Raw genomic sequence first — 25,545 nt, forward strand, 5'->3', positions numbered from 1 at the left:
GGATGAATAAAATCATAAAACAGGCAAGACAGGTATGCTCTCTCTCTCTCTCTCTCTCTCTCTCTCTCACTCCTTGAATTCCAACTGCTAGGTTGGTTATAATGTCCAACAGAGCTGACCAGGCCAATCAGAATGTCTGTACCTAAGCCATATTGTGATGAGGGACTAAATCAAAAATACTTTGTTAAAAAATAAATGCCCTTTGGTGTTCTATGGCAGGTGTTAAGATCCTCGACACTGGAATTTTAGAGAGACGGGAGAGCTATAACTTCCCCATTCATTACAGTGAGCAGTGACTTCTTGGTACAACCTGGATAGTCCACTTATGACTTCCATCTACTTAGGTTTCCAGAGTCAATGCAAGCCCCAATTTCAAGCCCCATTATGTATTTTCCCTGTCATACAGCTGATAAGAAAACCATTTTCCCCACAAGAAATGTTGAATGAAAAATCTTGAATTGAAAATTTTCAGGTGAAAAAATTTGGTTTTCCAGGGGGAAATTTCAAACTGAAAATGTTCATTTCCTTTTCACTTAACACAACAGACTGGGGTTTTTTTGTGTTTTTTTTTTTTTGGTTTTGTAGTTTCAAAAAACAATGAAACATTCTAAGTCAAAATAAAACCTCTGTTTTGTTTTGAAGTGTCAACTGGAAACAATTTTTTTTCTATGGGAAATTTTGAAAGAAACAAAAATTTCCATCAGAATATGTAGTAAATGCATGGGCAAGAAGAGAAGGATGTGTGACAAGTTACTACCCAAAGGTGCATTCTTGGTGTGTGGAAAGCCGCTCACCAAGGGGACTAATGGTTTCCCACTTTCTCTCCATGCTACAGAAGGTAAAGAACTTTGGCCTTAATGGTTGGGTTTATTTTTTGTTTCCTAACCTCAAAGGAAAAAGCTGAGAGTGACCAAATGAGAGATTTGTAATCTCTTCCCGTCTGATTCAATATCTGTGTTTGAAATCCAGCCTTAACAGAGAATACATATAGTGGAGAGAGATACATGTTTGTACATCCCTCTTCTTAGATGAGTGTCATGGCAAGTCTAATAGACACTGCAGGTCAGGTGTAAAGCAGAGAGTGGATACCTGGAAGATGGGAGGACTTGGTACCCTGGAAGCAGTCTGAGGTAAAGGAGTCTGGCTTAACCTCAGGTATCAGAGACAGAATTCCCCTTCCCTCTCCAACTTGGTGTGCCTAGTAATGATGAAACTCTAGTAATAATAGCAGTTTCTTTCTCTTCCTCACATTCCCTTATTTGTTACCGTACCTATCCTAGTCTTTAACCATGCTACAGAACTGAAATAAAATGGTTTTAATAAAACATCCAACTTGGGTGCCACTCAGGCCCACACCACCCACACAACATTCAAGAGAAGACACAGACATCCTACAATAACTTTTCAACCCCAAACATCATCTTCCAACTCGGCTGCCCAACTCCTTAGTATGTTTCCACTGTTTTGTTTTCATTTCCTGATTTCGTTATAGATGTCATACATGATAAAAATACATCTCTGCACTAGCACTGGGGATCAATTTGACTGGGTGAGTCTCCTCAACTACTACTTTAAAATGTTCCTAGCGTGCAGCTTTAAACTGGGGAGTGTGATATTCAATAATCGGTACCCACACTTCTGCAGGCAGAAAAGATAAGAGGAGCAAGAACAAACAGGACAAAGATATACATGCTCATGCAATAGAACATGGTGTATCTTGTAGAGTAAGCAGCAGTCCCAGCCTTGGAAAGATGCAGATACATGCATGCTATTGCAGCTGTTTGAATAAAGCTGTGAGGCTTTGAGTCCTCTATGTTTGGAGCCTGCTGTCAACCAGAGGATTTGGTTCAAGCTACAGCAGCTCACGTGGCATGAAAAATGAGGTTTATGTTGTGCATGTGAACTAGACATTTACATTGATTTCTGTGTGATCTGTAATTGTCTAATTTAGTAATCAGTAAGTGTTTGTAAACAATCTGAGCATTTCCTTGACTCGCTGATGTACGCGTTAATATCAACCAGATATCAACACTAGTCTATGTGCATTTCTTCACTTGGGGCTAGACAGGCATCCTGCAATCCAGCCTGAGCAAGGGCCAGTGCGTAGCTGCACTGTCCAAGGAGCACACAGCAAAGCCTTAGAGTCACCATCTGATTTTGCGTCACTTTTGCTCTTTAGGGGAAGTAAGCTGCAGCAGCCCTTCACCTTCCACTCTGGCTCAGCTGTGCCGACCAAACCAGTGAGGGGGTGGGGAGGAGCCATGGCTGTGCCCACTACCCTACCCCACCAATCTGCACAGGAGATGGGGTAGTAGCCTTTTGGCAGCTACTGTTCCCCAGTACACAGGGTCTGGCAATTGGAGTAGCCCACACAAGGGTGTAAAGAATGTTCCTTAGGCCCCCACTTCCTCTGTGAGTGATGGAGCCCTTGGAAAACAATTGTTTGTACTGCTGTTTAAGTCATGTCCCTTCAACTATGTTTTCCAAAACATTACATGCCAGAGATACTAGGTGTGCACAAACATAAGCCAGCCTCTAACTAAAGGCAGAAAGAACTTTCCTTGTGGCCATGTTATGCCATGACTGTCTTCAGCAGGGTTTCCTCCATCTTCCTGTGAAGCAACTAATACTGGTCACTGTCAGCGACAAGACACTGGTCTAGATGGACCACTGGTCTCTTCCAGAATGGCAGTTCCTAGGTGTCTACTTGAAGAATTAGATCACAGGCAGAAGCCTAGTTTACACACGTATCAACTTAATGAAGTGTCAGATTTCTTGGTGGATAAACAAGAGGGCTGGGGGGAAAGCCATTATCATGAATCAGTAAACAAACCCATGTTATCAGGCACATGAATGTAGATTGGTTTATGCATTTCTGCCAAAGAATTTCAAGCAAAAGAAACATTTGTCTTTTCACAGCAGTTTTCAACAAACTGTCTCTTTTTGTATTTCTTGGATTGATGCATTATTGTAATGTCAGATCATTCACAGTAATATGTTCAGTCCATAAGATTCCAGAAGATGGTTGCTGAAAAGCACAACTATAATTCAGTGGCACACCTTCCAGGCACTTTCAATAAAATGTTCATTTTCATTTTCATTTAAAATGAAAACTGCTGTCTGTCAAAAGACTGAGGCCCTCCCTCTATGACCTAGCACTTTGTGTGTCACACTGCAGGTAACTCATTTTCAGCAGCGTCTCACTCTACAGTTATACTAAACTAGTTCATCTCCTGTAGAACAGCTAATGCAATATGGCTTTCCCATCATGTTACTTTGCAATGTCATTTCTGCCATTCTAATTTGCTTTCAATGTCACCTGGGAGCATGAAGGAATTATGTCTACTTGTATCTTTGCAAATAAAGGGTTTGATGTCTGAAAATTCTGCTAAAATATTCATGCAATCATAGTTCATGTTTTTACCTCCAACCACAGCACACCTTTCTTTAAATGTTTGTTTTTTAATCAGGGCCGGCTCCAGGCACCAGCCTAGCAAGCAGGTGCCTGGGGCAGCCAATGAAGAGGGAGGCGGCACATCCGGCCGTTCAGCGGCGGGGCCATCACTCCCTCTTGGAGCAAAGGTCCTGCCGCCGAATTGCCGCCATAGAATGAAGAGCTGCTGCTGCTTGCGATCGCAGCTTCTCCCCCCACCCCCCCTGCTTGGGGCGGCAAAAATGCTAGAGCCAGCCCTGTTTTTAATGATACAATAACACCTTTCCCCTAATATCATACTAATACTTATCTTCCTCACAGGTGTTATAGCAATTAATTAATATCAGGAAGGTGCTAATTATCATCATATGCACATACTCCTGCTGCTTTCAAGGACAGAGTGCTCAGATACCACGGTGAGGGGCTGTGTCAGATTTATGTTACCAATTTGCCAGGGGCTTCAGGTGATCAGGCTGAAGCCTTAGGATCTTTAGGAGAGGAGATGAAGGAGCACACCAAGTGACTAAGTTTAAAGCTTTATTAACCAAATAACAGCGGTGAGTGCTGGGCACGCCCCACGTCACTCAGAGGGAGGAAGAAAGTGTTAGTGCCTGAACCCTAACCCACTTTTATACTTACACACGCACAATGGGTGTAACGTAAGAAGAAGAGGGGGGGAAGGGTAGACGAGAGTTTTGCCCTGAGCACAGGTCGTCTAGGGTCTGCTGTAAATCTTCGGCTCGCTTCAGTTCTCGGGAGGGTTTTAAGCCCTGGGTTCTTCCGGGGACGTTTTCGTCCAGGGACCCTCCTCTCCCATGCTCTCAGTACCAGTCCGAACTGGCCTTCCGTGGCTCCCTTAGTTTCCCCAAAACACTCCGGTTTCAAGGTCGCGAGACTGTTGTTTTTTAACTCACTGACCTTCGCAATCTTACTAGGTTTGCAACTCCTTCAGTTCTGTCTGGCTTAGTTCTCCTTTCTCATGGCTGGCCAGGGTTGAGATACAGGCTTCTGGCTGTTTGGCAGCAGAGAGCTTGTTTGTGTGCTCTGGCCTTGGGCTGCAGTTTCGTTCCTTATCTTTGGGCCTAGCTGGATCGTCGAGTTAATCTGTTCCTTTCTCCCTTCCTCCCGCTCCAGCCTCTTATAACCTGCAAAGGAATCTTCCACTCCAGACTCACACCTTCAACCCTTCCCAAGATACTTTCCAATGCATATAAAGGCATTAGCAATAGACAACGCTGGTGCTGACCCAGGGGATCCCATGGCGGGGGCATTTTATTGTGACAGGGCAACCATATACAAACTTGATTGGGAGAAAGGGGTTTAGCCACCAGAAAAAGTGTAGTGAGAGTATAAGTTACATATATTTCACTGCATTTTTGCCTGTTCTGAGTGAGCCACTTTGTGAGATATAATTCCTATGTCGTCTAGAAAGTTATGGTCAGCTTGACAATGGAAGTTAGAATGGAAAACTTTGTGCAGCCTTATCCACTGCAGCTGCAATAATACTGTATAGTCCCAATACTGATTTTATCTTATTGACCAGTTTACAAATGACATATGATTAGAGTCTTTTAATAACCTCTCCTTGGTATTTTTCCAACAAGTATATTTCATTTGTGTGTATAACTGGTTTCAGAGTTTGTGCTTCCGCAACTTAAACACTGGATTTAGAAAGGCCTAGGGAATGCATATCTAGCATAGAATCGTAGGACTGGAAGGGACCTCGAGAGGTCTTCCCATCCAGTTCCCTGCACTCAAGGCAGGACTAAGTATTATCTAGACCATTCCTGACAGGTGTTTGTCTAACCTGCTCTTAAAAATGTCCAATGATGGAGACTCCACAACCTCCCTAGGCAATTTATTTCAGTGCTTAACCACCCTGACAGGAAGTTTTTTCTAATGTCCAACCTAAACTGTCTTTGCTGCAATTTAAGCCAGTTGCTTCTTGTCCTATCCTCAGAGATGAAGGAGAACAATTTTTCTCCCTCCTCCTTGTAACACCTTTTTATGCACTTGAAAACTGTTATCATGTCCCCCCCTCAGTCTTCCCTTCTTCAGACTAAACAAACCCAATTTTTTTCAATCTTCCCTCATAGGTCATAGGTCATGTTTACACTGTTGACTCATATTTAGCTTGTGCTCCACTATGACCCCCAGATCCCTTTCCGCAGTACTCCTTCTTAGGCAGTCATTTCCCATTTTGTATGTGTGCAACTGATTGTTCCTTCCTAAATTGAGTACTTTGCATTTGTCCTTATTGAATTTCATCCTATTTATTTCAGACCATTTCTCCAGTTTGTCCAGGTCGTTTTGAATTTTAATCCTATCCTACAAAGCACTTCTGACCCCTCCCAGCTTGGTATCGTCCACAATCTTTATACGTGTACTCTCTATGCCAGGGGTCGGCAACGGTGGGAAGCTGTGACCAGCACATCCCTCGGCCCGCGCCACTTCCCGCTGCCCCCATTGGCCCGGGATGGCGAACCGCGGCGAGTGGGGGCCACGATTGGCCAAACCTGCCACGTCAGCAGGTAAATAAACTGGCCGGGCCCGCTAGGGTGCTTACCATGGTGAGCCGCGTGCCGAACGTTGCCGACCCATGCTCTATGCCATTATCTAAATCACTGAAGATATTGAATAGAACCACATGCAGAACCGATCCCTGTGGGACCCCACTTGATATGCCCTTCCAGCTTGACTGTAAACCACTGATAACTACTCTCTGGGAACGATTTTCCAACCAGTTATGCACCCACCTTATAGTAACTCCATCTAGTTTGTATTTCTCTAGTTTGTTTATGAGACGGTCATATGAGACAGTATCAAAAGCCTTACTAAAGTCAAGATATACACATCTATCACTTCCTCCCTATCCACAAGGCTTGTTATCCTGTCAAAGAAAGCTATCAGGTTGGTTTGACACAATTTGTTTTTGACAAATCCATGCTGACTGTTACTTATCACCTTATTATCTTCTAGATGTTTGCAAATTGATTGCTTAATTTGGTGAAAACTGAAACTAAAGTCATTTAGCACTTCAGCATTTCCACATTTTCTGTTATTGTTCCCCCCACCCCTTAACAGGCCTACCCTGTCCTTGGTCGTCCTCTTGCTTCTACTGTATTTGTAGAATGTTTGCTTGTTACCATGGGTGGCAGGTGATCCCCACTTTGGGGAGGCTAGCATGCCGGCCCCGCCCCTTGTGCCCGAGGCACCACCCATAACAGGAAGAGCCCTGAGGGGCCTCCCCCCCATGACCAGAGGAGCCCTGGATTGCCCACCCCAGACCAGCCCCTCCCTCCCCCCGAGCACCAGGCTGGTCCCAGCACCGGGTCAACTCCCCCCCCCCCCCCCAGCCTGAGTGCCGGTCTGGCCCCAGCACCGCACCGCTTCCCGCTGCCTGAGTGCTGGGCTGGCCCTGGGCCAGGCCAGGCTGAGCCGAGCCATCCCTGGAGCACTGGGCCAGCCCCAGTGCCAGGCCAAACTGCCCCCTGCCTGAGTGCTGGGTAGAGCCAGTGGCCCCAGTGCCCGTCTGAGCTGCCACACTTCCCTGCCAGATCCCCGTGCCCACCGCTTGCTCACCATGTCTGCATCCCGCCCCCGAGAAGTATCAACGTAGTGAGCAGTGGGGACCTGGGGTGGAGATGGAGGGTGGGCAGTAGTAGCAGCAGGGGCCTCGGGGAAGGGGTGAAGCCACCGCAGCACAGGTGTCCGCTGGCGGCAGCAGCCTCGCCTTCCCTGGCCTATTATACCCACCAACCATGATTGTTACCCTTTATGCCTCTAGCTAGGTTAATCTCATTTTGTGCCATGGCCTTTCTAAGTTTGTCCCTACATACCTGTGTTATTTGTTTATAGTCATCTTTTGTAATTTGACTTAGTTTCCACTTTTTATAGGATTCTTTTTTGAGTTTCAAATCATTGAAGATCTCCTAGTTAAACCAGGGTGGTCTCTTGCCATACTTCCCATCTGTCCTACGCAGTAGGATGGTTTGTTCTCGTGCCCTTAATAATGTGTCTCTGAAAAACTGCCAATTTTCTTGAACTGTTTTTCCCCTTAGACTTGCTTCCCATGGGATCTTACCTACCAGCTCCCTGAGTCTGCTAAAGGCTGCCTTCTTGAAATCCATTTTCTTTATTGTGAAGTTTTCCCTCTTACCATTCCTTAGAATCATGAACTCTCATCATTTTATGATCACTTTCACCCAAGATGCCTTCCACTTTCAAATTCTCCACCAGTTCTTCACTATTGGTCAAAATCAAATCTAGAACAGCCTCTCCCCTAGTGACTTTCTCCACCTTCTGAAATAAAAAACTGTCTCCAATACACTCTAAGAACTGGTTGAATAATCTGTACCCTGCTGTATTATTTTCCCAACAGATGTCTGCGTAGTTGAAATCCCCCATCACCACCAAGTCCTGTGCTTTGGATGATTTGTTAGTTGTTTATAAAAAGCCTCATCCACCTTCTCTTCCTGGTTAGGTGGTCTGCAGTAGACTCCTACCATGACATCACTCTTGTTTTTTACCCCTTTTATCCTTACCCAGAGACTTTCAACAAGTCTGTCTCCTATTTCCATCTCAAACGCAGTCCAAGTGTGTACATTTCTGATATATAAAGCAACACCTAGCCTTTTTTCCCAGCCTGCCCTTCCTGAGCAAGCTGTACCTTTCTATACCAATGTACCAGTCATGTGTATTATCCCACCAAGTCTCTGTGATGCCAAGCATGTCATAGTTGTGTTTAGTGACTAGCATTTCTAGTTCTTCCTGCTTATCATAGAATATCAGGATTGGAAGGGACCTCAGGAGGTCATCTAGTCCAACCCCCTGCTCAAAGCAGGACCAATTCCCAACTAAATCATCCCAGCCAGGGCTTTGTCAAGCCTGACCTTAAAAACCTCTAAGGAAGGAGATTCCACCACCTTCCTAGGTAACCCATTCCAGTGCTTCACCACCCTCCTAGTGAAAAAGTTTTTCCTAATATCCAACCTAAACCTCCACCACTGCAACTTGAGACCATTACTCCTATACCCCATACTTTTTGTGTTAAGATACTGATTTGATTTCCCCATATATTCTCTCTTGTCTCTCCCTTATCCTTGCTATAGCAACCCATGCTTTTCCCAGATTCTAACCCTTCTCCCAGGACTCCATGTTTTTGACTTACCTGTGGTCTTTTGTCTCCTGCCCCTTTTGAACCTAATTTAAAGCCCTCCTCATTAAATTAGCCAGTCTGTATCCAAATATGCTCTTCCCCTTCCTTGATAGGTGGACCCCATCTCTACTTAGCAGCCCCTCTTCCCTGATCTGCATCCCATTGATCAAGTAAGCCAAAGCCCTCCTGGCGACACCATGACCTTGCAGCCAGGCATTCACCTCCAGGATTCATCTGTCTCTGCCTGGGCCCCTACCTTTGACTGGAAGGATTGAAGAGAACACCTGAGCCCCCCACTCCTTCAACCTTACTCCCAGAGCCCTGTAGTCACTTCTGATCTGCTCACGGTCATACCTCGCAGTATCATTAAAGTCCACATGGATGAGTAGCATGGAGTAGTAGTCAGAGGGCCAGATGATCCTCAACAGTTCCTATGTGATTTCTCGGATATGGGCCCCTGACAGGCAGCATTCCTCTTGGGATGCCATGTCAGGGAGACAGATGGGTGCCTCCGTCCCCCTCAGAAGACAGTCACCAACCACCACTACCCTACATTTCCTCCTGGGAGTGGCGGCTACAATCTTTCCAGCCTTGGGGGTACATGGCTTCTCCTCCACCTTTTGGGGGCAATTCCACATTGCTTGTGGAGCATAACTCATGCTCCACAAGCAATGTGGAATTTCCAGGGCAGCATAATGGTTCTTCACCACTATGGTGGGTGGGTTGGGAGTAGAGGTTAAACACCGCCTACTGCCAGAAGTAACCAGTAGCCAGTGTCCTCCCTGTGACAGAGCCATATTCTCCTCCCCTGGGGGCGTGACAGCAATTCCCTCTAGCTGGATAGCTTCCTCAGCCTTGGACATCTCCATATGAATATTCTCAATGAATTCCTCATGGGCACAGATGCTCCTCAGCCTAGCCATCTCCACCTGTAGCTCTCCCATCTGCTTCCTAAGAAATTCCACCAGCAGGTACCTCTCACGCTGGCTGGTCCCTGCAACCTGGCTTTCTGAGAGTGGGAAATGCAGGCCACAGTCTCTGCAAATCCACACCAGAATCTGGGTAGAGGCATCCATGGTCAGGTTCTCTGTCTGGATACAGGTGGAGGAGACAGGAGCAGCATTGGCACTAGCGATGCAGTCTTTCCTAACCATAGCAATTATATTATGACTCTCTCTTACGGACTCTTCTGTTCGCTGACTCCTCTTGGTCACTTAGCCTCTGGCTTTTAAGGCCTCTCCTTGCCAGCCTGACTCCCTCATTAATCGCATAGGGGGAGGGTGATCACTGGGCTGATCAAAGATGATCGAACAAGGCTCAAATAGTCCCCAAACACACAATCCCAGCTGACCCTGTACATTTAAAATAACCTGAAAGAGAAAAAAACCACAGTCAAACAAGCTCACTCACCCCAAGATTAGTACTCACACTTTTTTAGTTCAGCAGGGGGATTTTCTTCTCTCCCTTTCAATCTCCCGTTTGCTACCATGTATAAAAAATTGTTCTCATTCACCAAGCTTACAAGCCTACAGCAAGTTAATTAAAGTCAACTGAGTGAAAAAATAATTACAGGAAAGTAAAGATGGGAGAAGCCCAAACCCATAATTTAGAACCTTTTGAGGTTTATGTTTTTGTTGAGAGGTGGTTTACTCTTTTTTCCCCCTTTTCCCTGGCTCCCTCTTTATTCGCTTATGGTGAATTTAACAGACCTTCATTGGGATAAAATAATCATCAGGGTCTATTTTCCCTTCAGTATATGTGCATGTCGCTTGTAGCTTTCATTAAACGTTGCATATTGAGAGGACAATGTGTGATGTGACCCGATGGAGTCCTGATCCTGAACAGGGCCTCTGGGATATATGATATAATGTAATTATTAAATAATATTAATAAGATAGGTGTATTCACAGGAATGTTGAGATGTCCTTTATGACTTTTGACTCTGTTTTTAGTTTGAATAACAACTTTTAAACAAATCAGAAAAAAATGGAGCGGGATCTAGATTTATCTTTTTTTTAACAAGGTTCTAGTTGTTTTGGAAGTCAGCATTTGCTAAGGGCTTTCTCATTCTGCTCAAAATGGGATTTGTAAAACTCAAATTTAGGCACACCATTGTGTTGTAAATCCTAATAGAGATAACTGTGTGTTCTCTTAAACTGTCCCCAGCAGAATCAGGAAAGGATAAAACGTTACTGGTTATGACAGTGTTTCTCAAACTGGGGTCGCCGCTTGTGTAGGGAAAGCCCCTGGCGGGCCGGGCCGGTTTGTTTACCTGCCCCATGTGCAGGTCCGTCCGATCACGGCTCCCACTGGCCGCGGTTTGCCACTCCAGGCCAATGGGAGCTGCTGGAAGAGGCGGCCACTAAGTCCCTCGGCCCGCGCCGCTTCCAGCAGCTCCCATTGGCCTGGAGCAGTGAACCGCGGCCAGTGGGAGCCATGATCGGACGGACCTGCAGATGGGGCAGGTAAACAAACCGTCCCGTCCCGCCAGGGGCTTTCCCTACACAAGCGGCGACCCCAGTTTGAGAAACACTGGGTTATGACATGCTCCCTAAATAATACAATGGGAATCTAAAATTAAAACAACATTCCTAAGAAAGAGATCTATTCTAAGAAATATAACAATGCTGAAGACCATTCTACAAATAACACCACTAGTGTATTCGTCCTCTGTCCCTGGAGTTTAGTCATGCAACAGCATTCTTTTGGATCTTCTCTCCCCTCCCTCCCATTTTTTTTTAGTTTTAGTGTAAACATTTCCATTTAGTCTTTCTGGTTGAAATTTTAGGTAAATCGCCAAGCTACAATCCCTGTCTCACCCAGCTATCATCACTATTTAACTATATATATATTAGGCAGGATCATGGTGTCTGAATCTGCAGATGCTTAAATGCTGAAATAACAAGACACTTAATCTTGTGCTTATCATTAAGCACAAGTAGTACCATTGATTTCAGTCTTTTACCTATGTGCTTTGTTGAATTGGGGCTTTAGTACCAACTGTAGTGTGTTCTGTGACTAGCCCCATTCCAAATTTCACTGGGATTACATACAGTAATAAGTGCTATGCCTGGTAGTATTTACAGAGCTGAGCCCATAAACTCTCTCATAGATCTTAGAGAAGGAATGAGCTAATAGTTCATATAGTCCACGGTCCTGCCAATGCCAGCCAGGTCCAAGCTGGGTGTTTTGTCCAAGCCAGTTAAAGATGACCCAAGCACCTGGGTCATTACTTCTCTTAGGACACACAGCTTCCTTAGGTCAATATGCCCACCTAGATTTATAAATGGGATGCATATTTGGTCTACAGTACAGGCTGTTTTAGAAAACTCATTTTCCTATTGAATGATGCAGAAACCTGCAAACTGTTTCTGTCATTCTCTCCATGTTTTCTATGCAAGATGCAGCTCATGCGATCATTTTCCCCACACTGTCACCCTTTATGTTTTCATATTGTTTAACAAGTGAAAAATAAAAAGTGACACATGCTTCAGTTGGAGCAAACAGGCTGTTAAAAGGGGGTTTCTGTGCAAGTACATTCCAGTGTATGATCATTTTCCCCAAATTATACTTTTTTTTATATTCCACATTTTCCTCTAAACAAGAGGAAAACACAAAGTGATACATACCTTATTAAAAACAAACTAATGGGGAAGAAATTGACCAGATACGTGCAATTAGATTCACTGGGGTGATATGTAGATCAACTATTAGCTCTCAATAAAAAAAATCAACCTGCCTTTACAAAGGGATATGGAAAAATAAATGTTGTATGTGGGTGTATTATTTTTTTACCTCTTGTAGATGGTATTATAATGGAATGGCAGCTGAGAAGATGAGACTATGAGTGAAGAGTGTGTCTTGGAGATTGCATGCAGTTCATTTTCCTGGGTCAAAAGTGGATTGGTTTGAGAACAATAATTATGAGGCTGACGTGTATGTTCTCCTTCATCTTGCTGTTTGGAGCAGCGGGACTTGTCGTCTTCATTCATCTGCAGGATCCAGAAGACATAGTTCATCAGCAGACACCAGGTTAGCATTCCAATTTCTATCCAGTAATTTTGTCCTGTATCTTTGACACTCTTTACATACGTTACAAAAGTGATGTGAGCATAAATGTTCTCTGGGACTAATATTTCATTTTTTATAAGCCAACCGTGGGACTAAATATTTGCTCAAATAAATCTTGCTTAAAAATCAGACTCAATAAAGAATGGCAGGTTATGCAAGAATCTTTGCTTTGTCAAGGATGTCAGCTTGAGTTGGGGCAAATTCTGCTCTCAGTTACACTGGTGTAGATCCACAATAACTCCACTCACTTCACCCATACAGATACATGCCTCCCAACTTGCCATTGCCCAGTGGGGTGCATTGTGAGAGACAGACCCAAAATGAGGGACACATGAAAATTAGTTACTCAAGAAACTGAAAATGTTGTGCGATTCAGTACTTTAGTGTGAATAACTCATGATTCGTTATTTCTGATGTAATAATTTTCAACAATGAGACTTTGAGGAGTCCATATCTCTGTGGAAAGTAGGTAACTTTGGGACTAAAATGAGTGATGTCCTTCACAATGAGGGACAGTTGACAGGTATGCACAGATATAAGCATGGGATTCATGTTGACAAAGGGCTTGTCTACATTGCCCCATATGCCCCCATGTAGAGCTGCAGCATGCACTGAAGTGTTTCTCTGTAACTGCCCCATTGTAGACCCTGTTAGTGTGAACTAAAACATCCACCAGTCGGAACTATGTTAATGTGAAGTAGGTACATTTTAACTAGCACTAGCAGGGTCTACCTGGGGAAGTTACAGAGCAATACTTTAATATGTGCTGCAGCTTGAACCCCTGTAACCTGCACTATGGAGCCATTTAGACAAGCCCTCAGTTACATATGATACCTCACTGGTGAGCATACAGTAAGCCGTATAAAATCCTAGACAGAGGGATGCCAATGGAGTTACTCTAGATTCACTCTGGTATAACAGAGGGCCGAGTTTGGTCCATTGTGTTCTTTTATACTGTGTTCATTTGATTAAATATTATTTCTGTTTGCTTGTCACAATTAATGTGCAGTTGGTAATATTTTGTGTATTTTAAAGGCAAAATACTGCTATCATGTTAAAGGAGCTGCACCCTGACACACAGAATCCTGTAATTGTCATTACATTAAGTGCTACCCTCTGCATCCAGGCTTATTAAGTGCTTGTCTCTGTATCATCAAACATACTTAAACATTAATATATTTGTTATTTAGACCAATTGCACTCTAATTTTGAAAGCAGCCACTCAGCCGAAACTGTGGAAATAATGAATCAAAACTGTGCAATTGATTGAAAGTGGAGGATTTGCCAGTCACGTCACTTTTTTTTTTTTTAATATAATTTTGTATATTTACATGCAAAACAACTTACACATTGAACTGACATAATGGGCTAAATTCTGCTCTAAGATATGTGCCTATAAATCCATTTGAAGTTAATGAAAGCTGCGTGTACACATCTGAAAGAGAACAGGGCAATAAGAAGAAACATTTGAAACAGATTATGACATGTGCTCGTTGTAATAGCCCAGCTCTCTGGATTAGTTGGGGATACACAGAATGTAGGAACTGGCCCACAGTTTTTGCAGACCTGCAATACCTAGACACAAAGTAGCTTATCAAGGGCTTGTATTCTTCACCTAATAATATGTTTTGGTTTTTACAGTGAAAGTAGATGACCCACTGTTGTTAGTAATATAGGAGAAAACCAGATATGCTATAGTTATTTCCTAATATTATATGAATTAAAAAAGAAGTCTGTGTAACAAACTCTAATTCTGGGTCATGTCATCTCTGCAAATGGAGGATGAGCCAAAACCACAGCAGATATAGCAGTGGGACAGCATCTCCGACATGGCAATGTTTCTCCTTTTCCCTGTGGAAGGACCTCCATGGGATTAAGCTCTGGAGATGTGGAGGAGATGGCTCAAGGGTGAAAGGGTTTGTGGCCAGGGAACTAACCCATCACAGCAGCATACTCTCCAATCAAATGGCAATGTTCATCACACAGTTCTCTAAGACTTAGATCATGTCTGCAAAATAGGGTTGTTAAGTAGCAAGGCTCTGCTTTCATTCTGTACTACGACAATAACAAAATCCCCTGTGAAAAGTATTCACATTTGTAATTAACTTTTCCTTAAATAAACAGAACTCGTGTTAAGCATGAAATATTTCGAAAGAATATGTAGGTGCATGAAAATTAATTCCACAATAACCCTGGACAACTCCCTCTAAAATAAAAGAAAATTTTCTTCTTCTGTAGCCTGTTGGGATTAAATTCAATCCTCGGGTGTACAATATAACGTTCCAGGTGGAAAAGTTTTGACTCTAGCAAATATGGGGTTTTATTTGCACACACAAAAATAGATGCAACAAGCACACTAGGTGGGAGTTACACCTGCAGTATTGATCTGCTCTTGATGCCTGTTGGACATCAGAATTTCATAATTAAAAAAAAAATTGTTGGTTTGCGTTCTACTTATGAAAGTCAAGAACTGTACAGCACTGGCTTCAACTAGCCCTGTGTAAGCTTTCCCACGCTTCTCTACCATTGCCTCTTAGTCCTGACCTGTTGGATCATTGTTCTTCCAATCATGAGCTTCTCAAGCACTGACTGCTGATTGTGACCAACTATGAAATGATTTTTGAGGTAGACATAAAGAACAGGATGAGGCCCAACCCGTTTACACTTGAGATACCAATCAAGGTTTGAACAGAAGCATCCTCAGAGATGAAACTATCTCAATAATTTACTAGATTTTCATGGGCAGGGTCCTGTGTATCAGGGCCGGCTTTAAGCTGATTCAGCTGATTCCCTGGAATGGGGCTCCGCACCTAAGAGGGCCCCGCAACGTCCGGGGCTGCTGGCGGAGCAGGAAAAAAAAAAAAAAGCCGCGTCCTGCTTCTCCCCCCTCCCTCCAGCACTTGTGCCACCATACAGCTGATCAGTGCAAGCCTAGGAGGGACAGGGGAGGAGGAGGAATGCGACGTGCTGGGGAAGAGGCGGGGCCAGGGCGGGGATTTGGGGAGGGATCCAATGGGACAGGGAGGGGCGGGGCTGGGACAGGGCCAGGGCAGAGATTTGGGGAGGAATCCAATGGGGCAGGGAGGGGGCGGAGTCGGGGTGGGGTTGGGACGCGAGACAATTCGCGTCCCGGGGTGGGGCCCCCGCACCTGCTAAAGCTGGCCCTGCTGTAGTAAAATAGACTATTCTAAGGGGGGCTGTTACTTCCAAAATTGTCTAATCTCTTGCTTGATTCACACACCCAACTCCCATTTACATTAATGGACGTTAGATGGAGAGAAGAGCATACCCCCTGAGAGAAAGATATTTATAAAATAGTTACATGGTTTGATTTTCAGAAATGCAGGGCATCTTCAGCTGCCACTAGACTCAGGAGCTTCACATGTCCAGCTCCACTGAAAATCAGGGCAATTGTCCCTAAAGCACAATAAGCACTTGGTAGAACATAGAAAAGACACTGTTCATTTCATTAAAAGAGGAATCACCATGTTTCCTTATTGTGCACTGTGTTCTATGGAAATCAGTCAAGAGAGAAACACCAGGTGTGCTTAAAACGATGTTTTCCCTCCCTCCCTCAGAATAGCTCTTAAAAATATTAGTTTCTTTTAGAGACAGGATATTGCTGTAATTTGCTTACATAATTGGTCCCTCAATAGAACTGAATAAATGTATGTGTCGTTATATTATTTAGGCCAACAGATTCTATATGACAAAGTTTTGTTTATTGGTCTTTGCTTTTGTATTTCCCAGGTAGTTACTATGTAGCTGAATGCATTTACAATCTCATCTGCAATGCTGTGTGAAATTCAATAAAGAACATTTTTTCACCCAAAAAAAGAAGCACCGTAGAATTTTGCATTGACCAAGCAGACATTTCTCACTGCTAATATGTTCAGTCGTCTTTAATTTGGAATAGTGTAACTTCAGAAACAAGATTAATAAAAATATGTTGGTACTTTAGTTTTATCTGTCTCTTCCAGAAATTGTTCTTTATTGTTTTAGTCCAAGCAAGCATGATGGCAAAACCTTGATGTACTATTTAAACCAGTATAAAACTACAGTCATAAAACTTTAAGTAATGCTTACATTACTTTCACTGAGCAAAGTACGCCTGACAGTAGCTGTTTGTGTTGATTTGTTACTATTCATTTATTCTTTCCCCGTGCTTCACATTGCTACCTAATTGTGATGCTGTACTGAGAAAGCAATATCAAAGTAATTTTCCACAACATTAGTTACAATTTTCTTCTGATCTTTCGAGTGAAACAATCCCATCCTGTTGGCTTCTGTGAACATATAAACCTTGATTACATTTATCTATTGGAAACCAATGCTTACAAAGTATATGTGCCCTGGATAGTGGGTATATAGCCTTTTTTGCTGATTGACAAATATTCTGTCTGTATAGTTATATTTATGTAATGCACTTCACTCTGAACAGACATGGCTGTGACAGACAGCCATTTATCGTGGACAAAACAGATTTCCCAAGCCAATACACTGAATTCAATACATATTTCTCTGGTCATTACAGAGACAGTAACTTCACTTATGATAGACACTTAATGGGCTTTTATGGAGAGTGTTATTATGCTGAACGTCAGGTGCAGGGGGCCCTGTATTGAGAATTGGTATGAAAATTAGATGGTCATGGAGGAAGTAAAGAAATGTAATGCCCTGTCATGGAATCTCTGCAAACCTTCTATACATCTAGAGAACTTCTGCTGATAGGAACTATATATAAGTGCAATTACATTATTAATTATTAATATAGGACTGTCAAGCAATAAAAAAAAATCACAATTAATTGCACTGTTAAACAATAATAGAATACCATTTTTAAAAATATTTTTGGATGTTTTCTACATTTTCAAATATTGATTTCAATTACAACACAGAATACAAACTGTACAGTGCTCACTTTATATTTCTTTCTGATTACAAGTATTTGCACTATAAAAAAACAAAAGAAATAGTATTTGTCAATTCCCCTAATACAAGTACTGTAGTGCAATCTCTTTGAACTTACAAATGTACAAAGACTAACACGGCTGCTACTCTGAAACCTTACAAATGTAGAATTATGTAAAAAAAAACCTGCATTCAAAAATAAAACAGTATAAAATTTTAGACCCTGCAAGTCCACTCAGTCCCACTTCTTGTTCAGCCAATTGCTCAGACAAACAAGTTTGTTTACATTTCCAGGAGATAATGCTGCCCGCTGCTTGTTTACAATGTCATCTGAAAGTGAGAACAGGTGTTCTCATGGCACTGTTGTAGCCAGCATCGCAAGATATTTATGTACCAGATGTGCTAAAGATTCATATGTCCCTTCCTGCTTCAACCACCATTCCAGGGGACGTGCATCCATGCTGATGACGGATTTTGCTTGATAACAATCCAAAGCAATGCGGACCGACGCATGTTTTCATCATCTGAGTCAAATGCCACCAGCAGAAGGTTGATTTTATTATTTTGTGGTTCGAGTTCTGTAGTGTTGCTCTTTTAAGACGTCTGAAAGCATGCTCCACACCTTGTCCCTCTCAGATTTTGGAAGGCACTTCAGATTCTTAAATCTTGGGTCGAGTGCTGTAGCTATCTTTAGAAATCTCACATTGGTATCTTCTTTGCGTTTTGTCAAATCTGCAGTGAAAGTATTCTTAAAATGAACAACGTGCTGGGTCATCATCCGAGACTGCTATAACATGAAATATATGGCAGAATGTGGATAAAACAGAGCAGGGGACATACAGTTCTCCCCCAAGGAGTTCAGTCACAAATTTAATTAACACATTTTTTTTAAACAAGCGTCATCAACATAGAAACATGTCCTCTGGAATGGTGGCCAGAGCATGAAGGGACATAGAAACGTTTAGCATATCTGGCACATAAATACCTTGCAATGTTGGCTACAAAAGTGCCATGCAAATGCCTGTTCTCACTTTCAGGTAACATTGTAAACAAGAGGGAGCAGCATTATCTCCTATAAATTGTCTTACTGATTGGCTGAGCGAGAAGTAGGACTGAGTGGACTTGTAGGCGCTGAAGTTTTACATTGTTTTGTTTTTGAGTGCAGTTATGTAACAAAAATATCTACATTTGTAAGTTGCACTTTCACGACAGAGATTGCACTATAGTACTTATATGAGGTGAATTGAAAAATACTATTTCTTTGATCATTTTTACAGTGCAAATATTTGTAATAAAAAATAATATACACTTTGATTTCAGTTACAACACAGAATACAATAGCTATGAAAATGTAGAAAAAATCCAAAATATTTAATAAATTTCAATTGGTATTCTCTTATTTAACAGTGCGATTAAAACTATGATTAATCGTGATTATTTTTTTAATCTCGATTAACTTTTTTAATCACATGAGTTCACTACAATTAATCAACGGCCCTTGTTATTATTATTATTAAACAGTTAAAGGGTGCCTTTATGACTCTTGCTAGCAGAAAGGAAACTTTGGAGTAAATCTAGATACATTTTCCTAGTGGTGCACAAGCAAGTTATATGTTAAATTCCCCTGACTGCTAGCAAGACTTACAAATATAAATCCCCTGCCCATGATGGGGGATTAAACACTGAAAGATTTTACATTTGTGTGAAATATTCAGTAATTGCCACTGCTCTCATTGTCTTGGAGCCTTACAATGAGCCAGCAGGACGGCCTATCCATCATTACTGTACTCAGCAGTAAACCTCTTCAGAAAATGACATGCTCCCCAAAGACTGGGATTTATAATGAAGAAGCTGATATAATGCCACCTTAACACTGTGGTTAGTGCCGGCACACAATGTTTATTTCAGACCCTTAAAACTAGTCAGAACTCAAATCTGGGACAGCTGTGATAGTGCGGTACGGGAAAGCATAACTAGGAAAAACTAAGTTGTTGTGTCACGTGAGAGTCAATGCAGTTAATCTAAATGAAACTGAGGCTAAAAATTTAGGACTGGGCTAAAAATTTGTGAACTCTGGAAGAGCCAGTCAATGGCCTGGCGACAGAACTATGGTAATCAATACTAGGACCACTGCTGTAAAGTTGAACCAACTACTGCATCTATGACTTTATGGAAAGCTTTTTCCTCTGGAAAGTGAAGTCAGAAGACAAACACCTTTAGAAACAGATTGAGTGTGGAAAATTCATCCCAAAAAGTTACCAAGATGTGCAAATGGGGGGTAGAATGAAAACTGCTGTGCACTATTAACTATAGTTAGTTAATATAGCTACCAGGCACAAACTACCAAAAACAAGCCCAAGAACCATACAACTTGGCAGAATCGTTGAGTCTGTGCAGTAACTGTACTGTCATTGCTTCATCCAGTCAAATCTTACAACACAATACTGCCTTATTTTCATTTTCTGCTTCACCAGTGGAGATAGGGGAAAAGAGAGGGGGGAAGATGAGAGGGTAATTGTTATAATAAAAATCAGTGCACAGGGGAGCCATAGTGCAGCAGTCTGACTATATATCACGGCAGCCTTAGAGCAAAGACCAATATTGCCGCCGCATTGTAATTCTCTCTTTCTTAATCACTTATTCAGAACACACACACACACACACACACCTACACCTTGTTACTTACAAATTACAGTCCTGCATATATCACTCCATGATAACTGTGCATTTCCATAATATTATCCTACTGTACATTGCACTACTTGTTAGTCATACTAGAAATTTTTTTATCCATGACAATGCAATTGAAAATAAAATATAATTTCAAAACTAATGTGGCTGCAGTTTACAACTTTTCTCTGGTATAAATTTAACCTGCCTCTATACTAACAGCATCCATCCAAACCATATGCAAAATAATCTGGTGACTGTATATCAGATGAATGTACTCCAGGCTACATTTTTTAACCAGAAGAGGCAGTAATAGTAAATATATGGAATTAGTTCAAGGAATGGATGCACCTTATACAGCCACATTTGCCATTCTTCTTCTCTCTGCCTTAGTCATCTTTGACTGAGATTTTCCCATAGTAAGAAGCTTCTTCCTTTCTGCCTTTAAATCTTGTTCCAATCAGTTTGCTATTATTCTGATTGAAAGAGAAAGACCTACACGCATCAGCATTGAGGTGAAACACTAGTCCTGGCAATGCTGTAGTCTACACACCATTGTGGATATGATTCATCTTCTTTCCTTGATTCTAGCAATGGTTCTGGTTTTGACTGACTATGACCCCGTTTAGATGTTGAAGCAAAGTTGTGCCAGTTCCCACACAGCTGCTATCTACAATAGGGTCATAAAGTTGGTTAAATAGATACAAAGTAAGTATCTTTTTGATACTTTTTGACAGTAGAGTTTTTAAACAGGAGATATGCAGGCTAGAGCCCAGAGCAGGCATTCCCAATTGTTTTCATTGTGTGGAACACAATAGAGAAATTGTCTCATAGACCACTTGCCTTCACCTTCATGGTCACTTGGTCACCTCCTCTCAGTCCTGATTCCATAACCACCCTGTGACAACTACAGCAGTTACTCATAATGTGATCTCAGGAAAGTGCTTAATATTTTTGTAATTTTCTATCAAATACGGCTTAGCTCTTGGAGAGCCAGTATGCTGGAACTGAGCTGAAGCCCTCAACTTGCAGCTTCCGCAGGTTCCCCCCCGCCGCCATTTGCTGTGCGTACTGACTCCTAGAAACTGACTTGTTAAAGGTTTGGTTTTTTATAAGCCTTCAGCAATTGACACCTCTTTGTTATGTCGGGTAAAATCAAAAGCGACCTGCCATAGTTGAGCTGCATTCAGTTATGGTGCTTGGCAACATGACACAGGCAAAATCGACAATGCTGTGATGTGTCAGAAAAATGTAAGAATGACGGCTTTATGAAAGCAGGTTTCTAAACAATCCCCCGGCATCCTCTAAAGACCCTTTCCAAAGATTTCAAGAGAAGTTACAGAAAATTACAAAAGCTGATCAACAGTCCTTAATTTTCACTCTATTACATTTTTATTTTTAAAAAAAGAGTTTGTATAATTTGCATAAACAATGTGGTAGTGAAAGGAAGTTTCCTCCCATTTGTCCGCAGTTAATGAATTCAGCTGTGTTTCACATGTGGACATAATTTTAAACAATCGTAACTAAATTAAAAACATTTTCAAGTGTATTTCTAATTGTGCCATTTTCATTTTTTTTATATTGTTTCCATTTCTCAGTGCTCTTAACTTTCTCCTAAAAGCTTCAACAAAACCTTATCCCTCCATCAGGGTCACCCTTTCTCATTTGATAAACATTCATTTTCCCTTCACGTTTCTAGTGGAGCTTGAAATTAAAGCGGCTCTTTTTTTCTATTACTGTTTTGTTTGTACACCTGGATCGTCAGTCTCGATTAACTATTGCTTTAGCACCAATGAGGGGAGCAGAAGAGGCCAAATAATTGATTTTGTGTAGGTCCTACATCAGTAGTGGTTATGGCCGATTGTCATTTTGTCTAACTAAATAGTAGATTTTCATTTGGAAGTTAATAATGATTTATTACTCCCTAGGGCTGGATCTAAAACCCAACTTCAGTGGGTAAGTCTCTAATTGATTTATACAATACATTGAATTGTCTCCACTTGTATTTTCTACAGGCTCGATCCTGCAAGCTGCTGAACATTCTAGCCTCAGCCCAGCAGAGTGCTTGAGCCTGGGTTTAACTTTAAGCACATGAGTAGTCCCATTGAATTATTATTACAATAGTGCTGAAGAGCCAGCCAAGAATGAGGTCCAATTGTGCTAGGCACTGTACGAACTCAGAGCAGTACATGGTCCCTGCCCCCAAAATACTCTAAATAGACAGGACAGATGCAAGGTGGGAGAAGGGGTAGAACACCCAAGCAGACTGAACTATGTGATGGCAGCAAATGGCATGTTAGTTCCATCTCTTTTAAGGGGGGCAGCTTGTTCTATAGCAGGGGATAAGCTTAATTGGTTAATTGGGACTACTCATGTGCTTAAAGTCTTTTGCAGGATCAAGGTCAGAATACTCAGCACCTTGCAGGACGGAACCCTATCTTTGTCCCATTTTGTAATGAATCACTGCAGGAGGTGCTGGTGGTGATTCAGAGGAGACTTGCTAGAGCGTGGCCATTATACTATTTTGTGCTGGTTCTGTTCAGAAACTCACTAAATTTTCTTCCCTCTTCTTCAAAGCAGATAAAATCTGTCTATTAAAATCTTCACAAAGTCAACTCTGTTGGGCTTCTGAGCCTGCTTCCCAAGGGCTCGCAATTGAAAACGACACATTTAATTTTAAACTCTTGTCAGAGGCTGGCTTTGTGGTGCTTTTGCTCTTGGCAGCACATTAGTTGAGCACCCCAAGTTCAGACTGTGGGTCCCTCAAAATGATGAAGGTTAAGCATGCTGGGCAGCTGATGTACATATTCAGGGGCAACAGTGAAGTCAGGTGTCTGCTCCAGGAGCTAAGACTCTAATGAATCCAAGAGCCACCAAGTTCCTTTTAGGAGCAATGAATGACTTGAATGGCGAAGTGGAGAGGCTGGGGTGAAATTTCCCATCCTCATGTTGAAATGGCTTGTTCCTTTTCTTAAGTGGTTCTATTTTCTAATCAGGTTACTTTTATCTTTTCATTGGTGCATTGCATGACAATGTCTGGCCATTACCCATAGGCACTGGACATTGTTTACTGCGTGGGACAATCTAGGATTTATTATTTTAATTTAGTAATGTAATAACTCCTTATGAGACTGGAAACCTAGAGCTGAAAATATGAGGAAAGGAAAAAGCTTTAACTGCCCAAACTGTCATGATTTGGCTTGTGACCCACTTGAATTCCAGTGGTGACAATTAGACAGTTATCCCAAGAATTTAGTCTGTTTAAGGTTCCGTGGATGGAAGGTCTGATTCAGAATTCCTGGTACACCCAAAGTTCCCATTAATTAAAAAGAGCATTTAGAAATCTAATGAAGATGTGCCCTGCAAACGAGTGGGGAACAGCATGTTAAATTGGACCTTGATTCAGCAAAGTACTTAAGCCTGTGCTGATTTAAACATTAACTGCAGTGGGTCTCAAGCATGTGCTTAAGTGCTTTACTGAATCAAAGCCTAGATGAGGTAATTTTCTAACCCTACTTGTTGGGGGACAGGGGAGAGAAGCAGATATCAAAAAGTCTACATGGCAAGGGGGAAGAGGAGACACAATTGTTTATCATCTCTCAGCTGGTAGATAATTAGCTTGTTTACAGCAATTGGCCTAGTTATTTGGCTTTGTCTATAGTACACAAAGGGCCAGATGCCCCCATGCTGGTGCAAGGATGTGTGTAATTTACATCTCTCCTGCCTGGACCCTTAAACTGGAGAAGGGAATTCACCTTGAGGGAAGACACCCTTCCTCAGGGTTTCACCTGTCAAGAGCTGCTTTCCTTTTATCTGCATCTCCACATGACCTCTGCTGGCTGAGGTTGCTGAAAAGATTTACTAGCTCACCATACCTCACAGAAGCTTTGGCCACACCTCCTTCCTTGCCAGTCCCCCAGAAGAATGAGACTGTCTGTTGTTTCTTGCCAATTTCTAGCTGTAATGAAACCAGGAACATTGTCTTCCTAGTTCTGGGATTTGTTAAACTTTTGCGTAGCATAATGCCCGTAAGTTTAGCCACAGGGAGGAAAAAATTAGAGGCCGCAGTCAGAGTAACCTTCACCCCTTCGTGTTATCTTTATGTAACAACACATGCACATTTGCAGTTCTACATGCAGTTATTTCAGTATTTAGACAATAATATGAAGGAAAAATAGGCTGTTTATATTATGCAGGGAAATGAATTAATCTCACTGCACAATTACAGATTATTAAAAAAGAAGTACATTAAAATATTCATGAAGGTGATTTTTTTTTGTCTGTGGACAAATACTGTGATCTATGTGTTGTACTGAAGTTAGAGCCAGTCACAGAACAAGAATATTGTAGAGCGTATTGACTTGCAATTTTATGGTAGTTCACTGCAATTGTTTAAGGCCCGATCCTGCAGAACCTTGTTCAGGCAAAACTCCCATTGAGGTCAATGGGATTCTCACTTAAGTATACCCTGCAGGGCTGGAGCTCCAGCCAAGAACCCATTCAAATGTTATGAATAATCAGCTTTGTCTCAAATATTAATCAAGGTATATTTATTTTAATAACCTATTAAACTAAAAGCTGTACCTTGTCTTATAGTCTCCATTTATTTAGCTCAGGATATGGTTATTACCTTGTAAACAGGAAGCACCCTCGAGTTGTTACCTAATTAAAACTGGGACACAGCAAGTTCTGCATATATAAACAGCTCATTCTCATGCTATTGATGGCAATTAAGCTATGCAATTAAGCTACTCCAGAGCATACAAAGTCAGATATTATTTATTATATGCTGCTGATGTGTTCAGTGCTGTACAACAGAACATTCAGGACAATCCCAGCTCCAATGGGATAACTCCACTGAGTTCCGTGGAGTTACACCACATATAAATTTGGTCCATTATGGCTTTTTTTTATCTCTATGAAATTGCAATAAATGCAGTCATAGTGCTGTACAAAGGAATTATTAAATTTTATGCAAAACACTAGGAGAACTAAATTCTATCATGAATATCAAGGAAAAAGAGTAGCTAGTATGGCAAGAAAAACAAAGATGAGCCGGGAACAGATGTAGAAATCTCAATTTGAAATGCATACTCTAGTTGAACCAGAAATTATGAACTTGACACAGGAAGTACCAGGTGGGAGTCTAGGGCCTGTGTTATGCAAAAGGTTAGATTAGATCATCATAATTGTCCTTTCTGGCCTTCAAAATCTATGAAACATGAAGAAATATACATAAGTGGAGCCCACGTCTGCACTTAGTAAAGTAGGTGGCATCCAGCATTCATTTCTATGTAAATAG

General features: G+C 41.9%; 1 protein-coding gene across 6 annotated transcripts in view; it reads left to right on the plus strand.

Annotated features, from left to right (window-relative positions):
• CHST8 (carbohydrate sulfotransferase 8) overlaps positions 1-25,545 on the plus strand; it is a 278,075-nt gene that overhangs the window by 47,162 nt on the left and 205,368 nt on the right. For 3 of the 6 annotated variants that reach the window (XM_065567190.1, XM_005289919.5, XM_024104154.3), the window contains exon 2: positions 12,396-12,623. The exons of 2 other annotated variants lie outside the window; for them this stretch is intronic. Coding sequence is in view for 2 of the 4 variants with exons in the window: in XM_005289919.5 (XP_005289976.1) it covers positions 12,464-12,623 (160 nt within the window). In the remaining 2 variants the exon portion in view is untranslated. Of the gene's footprint in view, positions 1-12,395; positions 12,624-25,545 lie in introns of those variants that run through there. One more of the 6 variants, XM_005289922.5, reaches the window with a different exon arrangement.

Source organism: Chrysemys picta, chromosome 14 (genome assembly GCF_011386835.1).
Source record: "Chrysemys picta bellii isolate R12L10 chromosome 14, ASM1138683v2, whole genome shotgun sequence".
Classification (NCBI taxonomy): domain Eukaryota; kingdom Metazoa; phylum Chordata; order Testudines; family Emydidae; genus Chrysemys; species Chrysemys picta.